The 12,705-nt window shown below is 53.0% G+C and overlaps 1 protein-coding gene across 1 annotated transcript; it reads left to right on the forward strand.

The window, feature by feature from the left end:
- On the forward strand, window positions 1–11,014 carry PRR29 (proline rich 29). Its single transcript, XM_034756262.1, has 4 exons — window positions 1–150; window positions 2,083–2,173; window positions 4,814–4,929; window positions 10,811–11,014. Exons 1-4 carry the CDS (start codon window positions 85–87, stop codon window positions 11,012–11,014), a joined length of 477 nt encoding a protein of 158 aa, XP_034612153.1. The 5' UTR covers window positions 1–84.
- Window positions 11,015–12,705: the final 1,691 nt, after the last annotated feature.

Below are 12,705 nucleotides of genomic sequence, written 5' to 3' on the forward strand. Positions count from 1 at the left end.
CTACTGCTTTCCTGCTCCCTGGAGGGTTGCTCCCATCCAGTCCTCACTGGCAAGCTCCTTCCAGACGGGGGCTGCGCCTTCACCATGAATTTGGGGGCAGCTGAGGCCTGGGGGGAGACTCCCCCACGGGTGCAGATCATCCAACAGCCGGTAGGTAAAGCCCGGAGACCGAGCCACAGATTGAGGTCTTGCTGAGTTGCCCATGCATGGCTGGCTGGCACTGCCTGGCCCCAGGGACTGGGCAGCTATGGGGGAGCCAGATCCTGATTCCACAGGCTGGGCTTCCCTTTACCACGGTGAGAGCCGTTCAGGGCACTGAGTTTCTAGCTGTTCCTCCACTCCTCTGCCAGGACTGCTCGTGACAGCGTCCGCCCTCAGGATACCTGGGCTCTCTGACGGGGCCAGGGCTGGGGAGGAGAATAGGGTGAGACAAGGGGGGCCGGGTGTGGGGTAATCAGGGGAGGGACTTGGATGAAGTGGGGGGGGGGTGGGGGGTTGGGGGGGGGTGGGCGGGCCCGGGGGGGGGGGGCACTGGAGCGAGGTGAGGGTGGAAGTAGGTTACCACCTTTGAAATGCAAAAACACCAGCACCCACCCCTGCAAGACAAACCCGCCACAACCCCAACCAACCACAAGGCAACTCCGCAACCCCCTGCAACAGCCACTTTATAGTGTTTAGAGAGAGAACACCCATAGAGAAGACTGACGACATCCCATGTCCCCTCACTCTTGTGTGTTGGTGGGCAAACAGCGGCTGTGTTTTCAGTAGTTTTGATCTGTTATCACGTAAACTGCGGCAGTGGGAGTGCTGCAGCGTCTCTGGCAGGACACAGACACTTTGAACATTAGCTAGCCCCGTGCAGTGTGACAAACGCAAATCTTTAGACACACATGGAAAAAAACCCAGCAGATTAAATTACTTTTCTGGCAACAGCAAATCCATAAAAAACCGGCCAGGCCGGTCAAATACCAGCCAGGTGGTAAGCCCAGATGGGAGTTGGGGGTTGGGGTGAGGTGAGGCTGGGAGTTGGGTGGAATTGGGGTGAGGGAGGACGAGGGGCAGGTGGGATTGGGGTGAGGGGGGAGTTGGGGTGAGGGAGAACGAGGGGGGGGGGGGACGGGNTGGGATTGGGGTGAGGGGGGAGTTGGGGTGAGGGAGAACGAGGGGGGGTTGCGATTGGGGTGAGGGGGTTGGGATGAGGTGGGAGTGGGGGGTTGGGGTTAGGTGAGGCTGGGAGTTGGGTAGGATTGGGTTGAGGTGGGATGAGTGGGGGTTAGGATTGGGGTGAGGTGGGAGTGGGGGGTTGAGGTGAGGTGAGGCTGGGAGTCGGGTGGGATTGGGGTGAGGGAGGATGAGGGGCAGGTGGGATTGGGGTGGGGGGAGTTGGGGTGAGGTGGGATGGGGGGGNGAGGGGGGAGTTGGGGTGAGGTGGGATGAGGGGGGGTTGGGATTAGGGTGAGGGGGGAGTTGGGGTGAGGGAGAACGAGGGGGGTTGGGATTGGGGTGGGGGGGGTTGGAATGAGGTGGGAGTGGGGGATTGGGGTGAGGTGAGGTTGGGAGTCGGGTGGGATTGGGGTGAGGGAGGGTTGGGGTGAGGTGAGGCTGGGAGTCGGGTGGGATTGGGGTGAGGGGGGAGTTGGGGTGAGGTGGGATGAGGGGGGGTTGGGATTAGGGTGAGGGGGGAGTTGGGGTGAGGGAGAACGAGGGGGGTTGGGATTGGGGTGAGAGGGGTTGGAATGAGGTGGGAGTGGGGGATTGGGGTGAGGTGAGGTTGGGAGTTGGGTGGGATTGGGGTTAGGTGGGATGAGTGGGGGTTAGGATTGTCCCAATATTTTCTTCATCTCATCTGGTCACCCTAGCTGGCAGGCTGCAGCAGGCCGGCTCCGCGCTCAGTGTGGGGCTCGCCCTCCAGAGGGGTGGGGTGCGGCCCCCCCACCCCCAGCCCTGCCTCTGCCCAATCGCCCCCCCAATCCCAGCCTTGCCTCCCCCAATGGTCCCCTCACTCCCAGCCCTTCCTCCCCCTAATCGTTCCCCCCACCCCGCAGCATTCTCACATTAGTTGCTCTCTGCATTATTTTCTAGATTCCCCAACAGCCGATGACAATATTTCAGCAGATCCCTGGGATCCTGTCTCCTTTCACTCAGCCCGTAAGGCCAGGACATGTCCGAGAAGGTAGGAGACTAAAACACAAAACCTTCCCTGCAAGTTCAGCAACGCTAACAAATACTCAGGCTGAAATTCTCATGCTAAAAACCCACCAGAACAATGGTTTAAACGGACATCTTTATCCATCCGAAAGAAACCAAACAGCGCACGTCATCCCCTTCAAAGCAGGTACTCGTGACCCTGAGCCCGCTTGGTGCCAACTTGTAGCAGGCATAGAGGCTGCCTAGAGGTTTACAGGGATCCCTTGGGTCTAATGCCTACACAACAGTACGGCAAAGCATGGCAGTGACGTCTCTACCAACAGCCGGTAAAGCGCTGGTCGTCCTAGTCACTGGGAGATGTATGTACGGGTGATATTTAAGGAGTTATGTAGCCATACTGAAAACTATGGGTCTTGTTTACACTACACAGTTTTGTCTTTCAGGTGTGTAAGTTCAGACAGGTCATCTGAAGGTGATAAACAGATTCGGTTCAGGCAGGGGGTAGGAGACACTTCTCTCTCCCTGGCTGACCTTTGGGTGTCTTACAACATAAGTCGATCTGCATCTGGCGCCATGAGCTAATCAAGATTGTCTAGTCAAGGAGAGATCATGAAATCTGCAGGAAGGAACAAACAGCAGGAGGTTGTCCTGTTTATGACTGAGATCAAAGAATTCGACCTACACCCTGAGCGGTGTAGGTAAGCCAACGTAACCCCCCAGTGTAGGCAGTTCTACACAGAACAAGGAGCAATGGTCTCAAGTTGCAGTGTGGGAGGTCTAGGTTGGATATTAGGAAACACTATTTCACTAGGAGGGTGGTGAAGCACTGGAATGGGTTACCTAGGGAGGTGGTAGAATCTCCATCCTTAGAGGTTTTTAAGGCCTGGCTTGACAAAGCCCTGGCTGGGATGATTTAGTTGGGGTTGGATCTGCTTTGAGCAGGGGATTGGACTAGATACCTCCTGAGGTCTCTTCCAACCCTAATCATCTATGATACTATGATAGCTTGATGGAAGAATTCTTCCCTTGACCTAGGCCTTGTCTACACTACACAGTTTTGTTGACAAAAGCTGTTTCATCGACAAAACAGTGGCGGTGCACACACTGCAATGCTCCTTCTGACAAAACTCTCCTGCTTTGCCGACAAAATAAAACCACCTTGACGAGAAGCGTACAACTTTTTGCAGCACGAAGTGTTAGTGTGTAGACACCGCACTTGGCTATGTCACTGTACATGGCCTCCAGGAGGTGTCCCACAATGCCCATCCTGACCGCTCTGGTCAGCAGTTCAAACTCCGCTGCCCTGCACCCAGATAGCAGGCATTCACCCCTCCCCCTTTAAAGGCCTGGGAATTTTTGAAATTCTACTTCCTGTTTGCTTGGCGTGGACATCTCACCTCGCATCTTCCCAGCGAGTAGGTGGCGAGTAGCACAGTGGGATAGCTACCCACAGTGCACTGCTCTCGCTGTCAGTGCTAGAGCACCAACTGTGGACACGCTCCACTGACAGAAGGAGCGTCATGGGAACATGCACAAGCGGTGTCGTTATACCAGTTTTTGATTGTCGGCGTAACTTGCGTTGACGAAACTGTGTAGTGTAAACAAGGCCCTAGTGATCATCTCGTGGGGAGGCGGCTCCCCTATGCCAACAGGAGGACCCTCCCATTGCTGCAGGTCGTGTCTACACCGGAGCACTAGAGGCGCAGCTGTGCCACTGCAGCATTTCAAGTGTAGACAAGCCCTTAGTCTGGTATCTCAGGAGAATGAAGAGAGACACCTGGTACCTACCTAGCAGACAAGCGGCCAACACGCTTGTCTTCAGAATGGAGGGCCAGGGCCAGCGTGTCTGTTAAACTCTGGGAGGAAGAGTCTGGTTGAGCTAACCTGTATGAGACAGAGGAATGGTTGTTAGGTAAGTCTAAGCTCTAGAAGGCGTGCTATGACTTTTTTTTAAAGATGGAACCAGTTGTTTCCAACACTTCTACCCACTTGCTATTACTTGAATCACTGTTAAATACGCTTACACTTGGTTTCCCCATGAACCAGTGCTGTGAGCTGAGAGGAGCGGTGGTCCCGTGGTGTCTCTGGTAATCTGGGGTGCTGGTCCTTTGGGAGCAGCGGATCTGGGAATTCTGCAAGTGGCCAGTGAAACGGGGGCTGGACACTCCAGGGGATGCTTGGGGCTGGGCGTGTGCCTGTTGCTAACCAGCAGAGTGGGCAGGCTGAGAGACAAGGGCTTGTGTTGCCCGTTGCCGGTGGGGAGCTGACCCCTTGCAAGCACAGACAAGCCTCCCTCATGCTAGGAGCAGGTGGTAGCGAGGTGCCTCCCAACCCTGGTCATCCCCGGGAAGCATCACACAGGCGGGTTGACTGTTTCGAAGCATCTTGCTTCATGTTCTTCTTAGGAGATCACAGCTGACATCTGCTCAGACTGCTGCAATTTCTGAAACCAGTGACAGGAATTCCTGACACAGCAAAGCAATGGCCAAGTCTCCTAAAATACGATTAACAGCCTCTTATCGATCTTCTAGGCGCTCTGTGCACAACAGTCAGCAAATAGCTTGGCGTTAGTCAGTCTAACTGACCTTTGCTTCAAACTGAATGGCTTTGCTCTCTCGTTCTCACCCAGCTCTATAGTGAGGGGTTGTTCTTTCCCTCTTGGCAGATCTGATAGAGTTCATGATGATACAAAATGCCCAGATGCATCAGGTGATCATGAACAACATGACGATGGCTGCACTGACATCCTTTGGATTCAGCCCAGATCCTCCTGCTGCCCAGGTAGGTGTGTCCGACTGGGATGAGATTGTCACGCTGTCCGAAATAGCCCACAACCATGAGCACCTGCCTCAGGGCAGACTGTCAGAAACCAGGGCAGACACCCCTAGCTGGTGGTGTGGTCTCTAATTAGATTTCACCAAGCCGGTAACCAGGGCCGTCCTTAGGATTTATGGTGCCCTAGGTGGGATTATTAAACTGGTGCCCTGTGCCTGACTTGCTCTTAGCAACACAAACATAAGCTTACAGTATTGGAAAACTTGCCACATGCACGTTATATTAAACCCAGTTTAGCTTAATTAAGCACACTTTAATGCTGATGGACTAGCACTAAAGAAGTAGTGCTATAGAAAAAAATCTGATTTGACAGAATGATGCAAATAATATAATTTTTTTAATTAGTCAACATTTTATTGGAAATTTATATGAAGAGGTATTGAAACAAGGATTTGTTTTTAATTAAAAGCAATCTTTCTGGCTTTTTTGGCTGCAAAATCAGTAATAATGTCATTGTATGACAAAGACAAAGTGATGTCTTGTTCGATTGCAAGAATAGCAAGACCAGCCAAGCGTTCCTGACTTATTGTAGAGCGGAGATAGTTTTTAATGAACTTTAGTTTTGAGAAACTCCGTTCTCCTGATGCTACTGTTACAGGAATTGTCAGTAGAATACATTAGGATACATGTCAACAAGTTTGGTGGTATGAATAAACTGTACAATGTCCATCACTGATTTTGCATGTGGCAACATTGGTGACAGTGTCCTCAAATCTTCGTTCAGTTCAAGTCCATTTAAATCAAAACTATCACCATGCTTCAGGAGGCTCTCTAGGTTCTTGCACTGTGACCTTGAGCTATGGGGCAGCAGCCGGAACCCCAGAGCGGCGGTGGGCTGAGCCACTCAGCCCGCCGCGGCGTGCCATCAAAATCAGCTCACATGCCACCTTTGGCACGTGTGCTGTAGGTTGCTGACCCCTGCTCTATACACTAGTAAGGGGATGAGATATTACAGTGGTTGGAGGCTCTATTTAGCAGTAACAGGGCTATAGGAAAGTCAGTCAACAGTTTTTGTTTCTCTGATGAAAACTGGCCCACTCCCTGCCCCCAACCAAACTTGTCACAAATAATTGTCAACGACTTAATTTTCTGTTTTTGGCTAAGATATTGATTTAAAAAAAATATTGAAATTGAATTCAGGATTGTTAGCAAGCATTTTTGGCAAACAAAGTTGATAAATGACAATCTAAATGGCAACACAGTCCTGCTTTCATGCTTGGCTCATGCCCCCAGCCTGCTGGGCCCACAGCTGCAGTAGAGGAGGAGATAGGTGGAAAACTGCAGGACCCCAAAATCCACCTCTTGGGGTGCAGAGTGGCAACAGCAGCAGCAACCCCTCAGGTCCGATCACACGCCAATGGGCACCATCGCCAGCCCCACAGACCATGGTGAAGTTAGCCCAGCATCTGATCTCAGGGACGGGGCACCCATGGAGCCCCCGCAGCTCATCCTGCCCTCCGCAGCTCCCCCCGGATGAGATGGATCGCTGCCAGCCCGGGGGAGAGACGCGCTCCCCAGCTAGGGTGACCAGATGTCCTGATTTTATAGGGCCAGTCCCGATATTTGGGGCTTTGTCTTATATAGGCACCAATTACTCCCACCTAGGGTGACCAAACAGCAAGTGTGAAAAATCAGGATGGAGGTGAGGGGGTAATAGGAGCCTATATAAGAAAAAGACCCAAAAATTGGGACTGTCCCTATAAAAGTGGGACATCTGCTCACCCTACCCCAACCCCCGTCCTGATTTTTCGCACATGCTATCTGGTCACCCTATCCCCAGCCCAGCTGTGTGTGACCATTCCAATCCTGCTGGCTGCTGAGGAAGTGAGTTACTTTCACTTTCATTCCTTCCCCCGCCCCCCAGCACCTCACCCAACCCAGCCCTGCCGGAGGGGGGGGGGGAGAGAGAAGGGGGGTGCTCCTTAGGGGGGGAAAAGAATGGACATTATGGGGGACAACAAAGGATGCTGGTGCCAGAGCCGCCGAGCCTGCTTCACCTCACATTGCGGGAAAGTCACACTCACAGGTAAGTTCCTTCCCCCACCCGTACCCTTCCCAGAGACCCCAGCAGCCAATCCCCTCCCTCAGACTGTGCTGCATTCGGCTCTCTCTAGGACCCAGCAGCCCTGCTCTTACATGCTCTACTGCTTCCCATCTGTCCGGGTTCCGGGTAGAGCAGTGCCCCCAGGTAGCGTGGTGCCCTAGGCGGCTGCCTGTTCTGCCTATGGCTAAGGACAGCCCTGCCGGTAACAAATGTGAACTCCTGGATCACTATCCCAGTCTGACCATGGAGTCACAGACAGTCCCCTTGGACTCTCCAATCTATCTTGCCACCCCGGCAAACTGGACTTTGGGATAAATGGTCACTTACACCAAAAATCACACCACATTCAGGTTCCTTCCAATCCCGAGAGCCCAGTCACTTACCCCAGATTAACTGGTACCCTAGATCTTACACCAAAGACAACCCCTGTAGCCAATTCTATAGTAAACTAAGTAAAGGTTTATTAGCTAAGAAGAAGGAATGAGAGTTAGTGAGAGGTTAAAAGCAGACTGTGAAGAACTTCAAAAAGATCTCACAAAACTAAGTGATTGGGCAACAAAATGGCAAATGAAATTTAATGTGGATAAATGTAACGTAATATGATGGGGGCTAATTTAGCTACAACTAATCAGGAAAGAGATCTTGGAGTCATCGTGGATAGTTCTCTGAAGACATCCACGCAGTGTGCAGCAGCAGTCAAAAAAGCAAATAGGATGTTAAGAATCATTCAAAAAGGGATAGAGAATAAGATGGAGAATATCTTATTGCCCTTATATAAATCCATGGTACGCCCACATCTTAAATACTGCGTACAGATGTGCCCTCCTCATCTCAAAAAAGATATATACTGACATTAGCAAAGGTTCAGAGAAGGGCAACTAAAATGATTAGGGGTTTGGAATGGGTCCCATATGAGGAGAGATTAAAGAGGCTAGGACTTTTCAGCTTGGAAAAGAGGAGACTAAGGGGGGATATGACAGAGGTATTTAAAATCATGAGTGGTGTGAAGAAAGTGAATAAGGAAAAGTTATTTACTTGTTCCCATAATATAAGAACTAGGGGCCACCAAATGAAATTAAAGGGCAGCAGGTTTAAAACAAATAAAAGGAAGTTCTTTTATTAGTTAGTCCGCACTAGAGGGGGGTGAAGTCTAGTGCACACTAGTGTGTTACACACTAATAGGCCCTTGTGAGTGCTGCTGGTGCGCACTGAAAGTTCCCTAGTGCAATCCCATTTGAAACAGGCCATTAGCACGCACTAAGGCCAGACGGTGCGCAACACACTACTGCAGACTAGAATCGACACCCCTCTGGTGTGGGCTTCAGGCTGAACCAGCTCCTTAATGCCAGTCGACATGGGTGTAAGCGCGGCCCTTGGTGCACAGGCTGGCTGTGCACAGGGCTGCGCGTTCACTGAACAACGAGGATGGAAGCAATTTATTGAACATAACAGCCCTGCAAAGGATTTAATGTAATAGTTGATTCAAAGCACAGTGATTAATATTTCATTCCCACCGGGGCAACAAATGTTGTTTCCCTTTCGGCGGCCGCAGCAGCTGTGGCCAGTGTTTGTTGCTGAATAACTGTCATGTCCCCGATTCCTTCCCACCCCTCTGTGGCCTGGACGAGACAGGGTCCGGCGTGAGTGTGTGATCTCTGAGTTGAAGGCTGACTCGGGAGGTGTACGTGCCACGGGGCCGGAGGAGAGGGCTGCTGTGTTCTGAAAAGTGACTAAATGGCTCCAAGAGGGTAGTTTCGATGATTCCAGATCCGATGTGAGCGAGTAGATCAAACGGATGTTCTACTAGCTTATAGCCTCATAGACCCATAGGGCTAGAAGGGACTGCAAGATGCAGGATTCCCGCCTGCAAACTCCCCTGGGCTCCCAGAGTCAAGCTGGGTCCTTTCCTTGCTTTCCGTCACCAGTTTTAACACCAAATCAGGCCCTCCAGGACACCTGTGCAGCCCCATTGTCTTCAGTGGCTCTTGCCCTGGTGGAAGAGGCTGGAACTTAGCTACCATTTCTGCGGATGATGCACCAGAAGGAGCAGACTCCAGCTCCCTCTCCCTTAGCCTCTGTGGGCGGATGGGAGGGAAGACCTGGGTTTTGTCCTTGTAGCAGGCAGATCTGACTTTGTGCTACAGGAGCAGCTGAGTTTGAAGGGCCCGTACTTGCGAAGATTGCCAGGATGTCTTTGGTGAACTCGCCGGCATTAAAGACACACATTGCTCTTGATTAAAACGTGAGGTAACCCCACAAATTGCTCCACCCAGGAAACTTCCAGGGGACCTTTCCTATACCGTAACTTCTAAATTCAGCAGAGCCACAAGGGGAGGCTCACTGTAACAGGGTGGTCTTGGTAACCCTGAGCCTGACCCGGGAACCCTGCCTACCACCTTTTGTTTGGACTTCTGTCACCCCAGAAGGGGATTGACCAATGGGTGACTCAGCCAGCCGGCTAACCTATGGGAATCCCCAGGTGATGCAAAGCCCTGGTGAGGGAAATTGAGGCAGGGAGCACCTGCGGTGCCGTGCTTGGCCAGCAGAGGGTGCTAGAAGGCAGGCCTGCCTTGTGACACTTAGGATATGCCAGTTGGCAGGATGCCCAGTTTATAAATACTGACTTGCTCAATTTAAAATCAATCAGTCAATCAAATCGCAATCTCCTCCCCTCCCCACAGCAACACAGAACTCAGCTGGGAACACGCGAGAGATTCTCTGCTCGCTCCCCCACCTGCTCAGCCTCACGCCGGGGAGCCAAGGGGACTCCCAGGGCCTAGCGGGCTGAGGCGTGACCCTCATGGCCGAGCAGGGACGGACTCAGCTGTGCTGAACGCCATTGGAACGACTTACCAGGGACTGGGGTGGATTCTCCATCCCTGGCCATTTTAAAATCAAGATGGGATGTTTTTCTGAAAGCTCTGTTCTAGTTCAAGAAGGGATTAATTCATCCCTAGGGCCCATGGTGTACAGGTCAGACTGGGTGATCACTGGGGTACCTACCGGCCTGACAGTCTCTGAAACACAAAGGGGATTTTTTCCCTCTGGCTCTCCAGCTTCCAGCCCATGCTACCCAGTGTCACCGCACAGGGTGTCCCTAAGGCCTGGCCTGGGCTCCTGGAAGGTACTGCTGGCCCCATGACAGTCTCATGCTACAGCAGGAGATCACATGACTTACAAGGAGAGGCTGGGGGAACTGGGCTTATTTAGTCTGCAAAAAGAAGAGTGAGGGGGGATTTGATAGCAGCCTTCAACTACCTGAAGGGGGGTTCCAAAGAGGATGGAGCTCGGCTGTTCTCAGTGGTGGCAGATGACAGAACAAGGAGCAATGGTCTCAAGTTGCAGTGGGGGAGGTCCAGGTTGGATATTAGGAAACACTATTTCACAAGGAGGGTGGTGAAGCACTGGAATGGGTTACCTAGGGAGGTGGTGGAATCTCCTTCCTTAGAGGTTTTTAAGGCCCGCCTTGACAAAGCCCTGGCTGGGATGATTTAGTTGGGGTTGGTCCTGCTTTGAGAAGGGGGTTGGACTAGATACCTCCAGAGGTCCCTTCCAACCCTGATAGTCTATGATTCTATGATCAGGGTCACCGGGTGTAAGCTGTAAGAGTGTCCTGCAAGCCCAGCTGTGAGCTGCAGAGCCTGTGAGCGTGGAGGCGTCTTGCTGGGCTTAGGAATCAGTTCTCTAAACACAGTTACCGAGAGTCAGGTAAAGCTCCAGGGGTAGCGATCATGGCCAAGGGCAAGGAGACGCCCCAAGGTGCCTTTTATTCCTTCCCTGCAGGTGAACCTGGTCCCCCTCCACACTGAAGATGAAGAAGCAGATGTGGTATTCCACCACCACTATGCACCATACCCCACCGCCACTCCCGGCCCCCCATGGCAGCCCCTGACGCAGCCGCCAGCATGGGCACAGGAGCCCCCTAGCATACGCCACGTCAGCCAGGACCCGCACCCAGCCCCAGCAGGCCGGACTCAGGATGAGTGAGTAACGAGAATGCACCGTCAGTGGGGAGCCAGCCACAGGAGTCGTATGGAGCCGGAAGCTGAGCGCTGGGGAGGGGGGCCCAAGCCAGCAGAGAGAGGAGAGGCTGGTGCCATGGGCAGAGAAGGGGGCTGATGGGTTTATCAAACGAGCAGGGAAGGTGGGAAACACCCATCGCATCAGAGTGGGAGATGGGCGGAGCCAGCTGCAGGGAATCCAAGAAATCCAATAAATTCTCCCATTTAATTAACTTCATCCGCTCCTACCGGGTTAGAATCCCATGGACCTCACTCACCAGCTCCTGGGCCCTGCCTCCTCCCACTCAGACCCTGGGCCAGTCCCTTCTGTGGAGGCAGGGAGGAGTGCAAGGGGGGGGACAGGCTGCTGCCACTGGGGTGGGGGAGCCATTCCAAGGTACATATTAAAATCTCAGTCTGGGCACTAGCAGGGGCCTGTCTGGAGAGAAGGGAGTGTGAGGCCCCCCGTACATTGTGGGAGACGTAGCCTGGCCCACAGAAGGGATTGGGGGCATGTGGAAACCGAACTGCAGCTCCCATGAGGCACTGCAGGGACAGACAAAGAGAAAAGTTTGGTTTGGGGACTTTCCGTTTTTTAACAAAAACGTGAATTTTCCCAGGGAGCGCCGTGAACACAGTCATTGGGGCAGAAACCCAATTTTTGGGCATCCTGTTTACACGAACAGTTTTCACCCAGCCCTCGCCACCAGGGGTGACGGAGAGCAGCCGAGGAAACTGGACAGTGGGATGTGGGGCCTCAGGGGGCAGCTAATTTTATAAGATATAACTAACCAGACCCGCACCTTCGACATTCATGTCCTTGTGGCTAGGCACTGGGCTGGGATTCAGGAGATCCAGGTTCGATCCCTGACCCTGACACAGACTCCCTGAGTAACGCTGGGATAGTCACATCATCTCTGTGCCTCGGTTCCCCAGCTGTAATGTAGGGATGGAACATTTCTCTCTCTTGCCCTTTGCCTTCTCTGTTCACACTGTGAGCTCCTTGGGGCGGGGAGTGGCAATCACTCTATGTGTGCGCGCGCGCATGCGTGTGTGCGCACAACATGTGTGTGCGTCTGAATGGTCTGTGCAGGGTGGCTGAGGGCCGGGCTGCCCATATCATCCTGTCCTGGGCACGTCTCTGAGGCTCCAGGAGCTGGCCCCAGTGTGCAGCACCTGGAACAACAGTGTTTGTGCCTGTGTGCATGTGCGCACAGCACCCTGACACAACTGTGTGTGTGTGTCTGTGTGTGCAGCACTTGGCACAACAGTATGTGCAGCACCCTGACACAACTGTGTGTGTGTGTGCGCAGCACTTGGCACAACAGTATGTGCAGCACCCTGACACAACAGTGTGTGTGTGTGTGTGTGTGTGTGTGTGCAGCACTTGGCACAATAGTTTGTGTGTACATGTGCAGCACCTGACACAACAGGGCTCCTCACCTAGCTGAGGCCCATGGGTGCTACTACAATAACTAGCACCCTGGGTGGGGGGAGGAGATTTAGGAGCGGGTGGGAGTGCCAGACTCAGCCTTCCTACTGTGTGAGCCCAAGGGTCTTCTCTACCTGGGCTCTCTGCCTCCAGGACTCCCAAATCTGTTCCCTCCACTAGCCCCTGCAGGCCGCAGTGGTTTGGCTTGTTTCGGGGGACGGGGAGCTCCCTCCCCCCCCCCTCAC

The sequence above is a fragment of the Trachemys scripta genome, chromosome 23, assembly GCF_013100865.1.
Source record: "Trachemys scripta elegans isolate TJP31775 chromosome 23, CAS_Tse_1.0, whole genome shotgun sequence".
Lineage (NCBI taxonomy): Eukaryota > Metazoa > Chordata > Testudines > Emydidae > Trachemys > Trachemys scripta.

Bases quoted from the DNA above. Each gene is read 5' to 3' on its own strand.
- PRR29 (XM_034756262.1), top strand. From the start codon at position 85: ATGAATTTGGGGGCAGCTGAGGCCTGGGGGGAGACTCCCCCACGGGTG. The intron at 2,174-4,813 runs GTAGGAGACTAA...CCCTCTTGGCAG, and splicing joins GCCAGGACATGTCCGAGAAG to ATCTGATAGAGTTCATGATG. The intron at 4,930-10,810 runs GTAGGTGTGTCC...CCTTCCCTGCAG, and splicing joins CAGATCCTCCTGCTGCCCAG to GTGAACCTGGTCCCCCTCCA.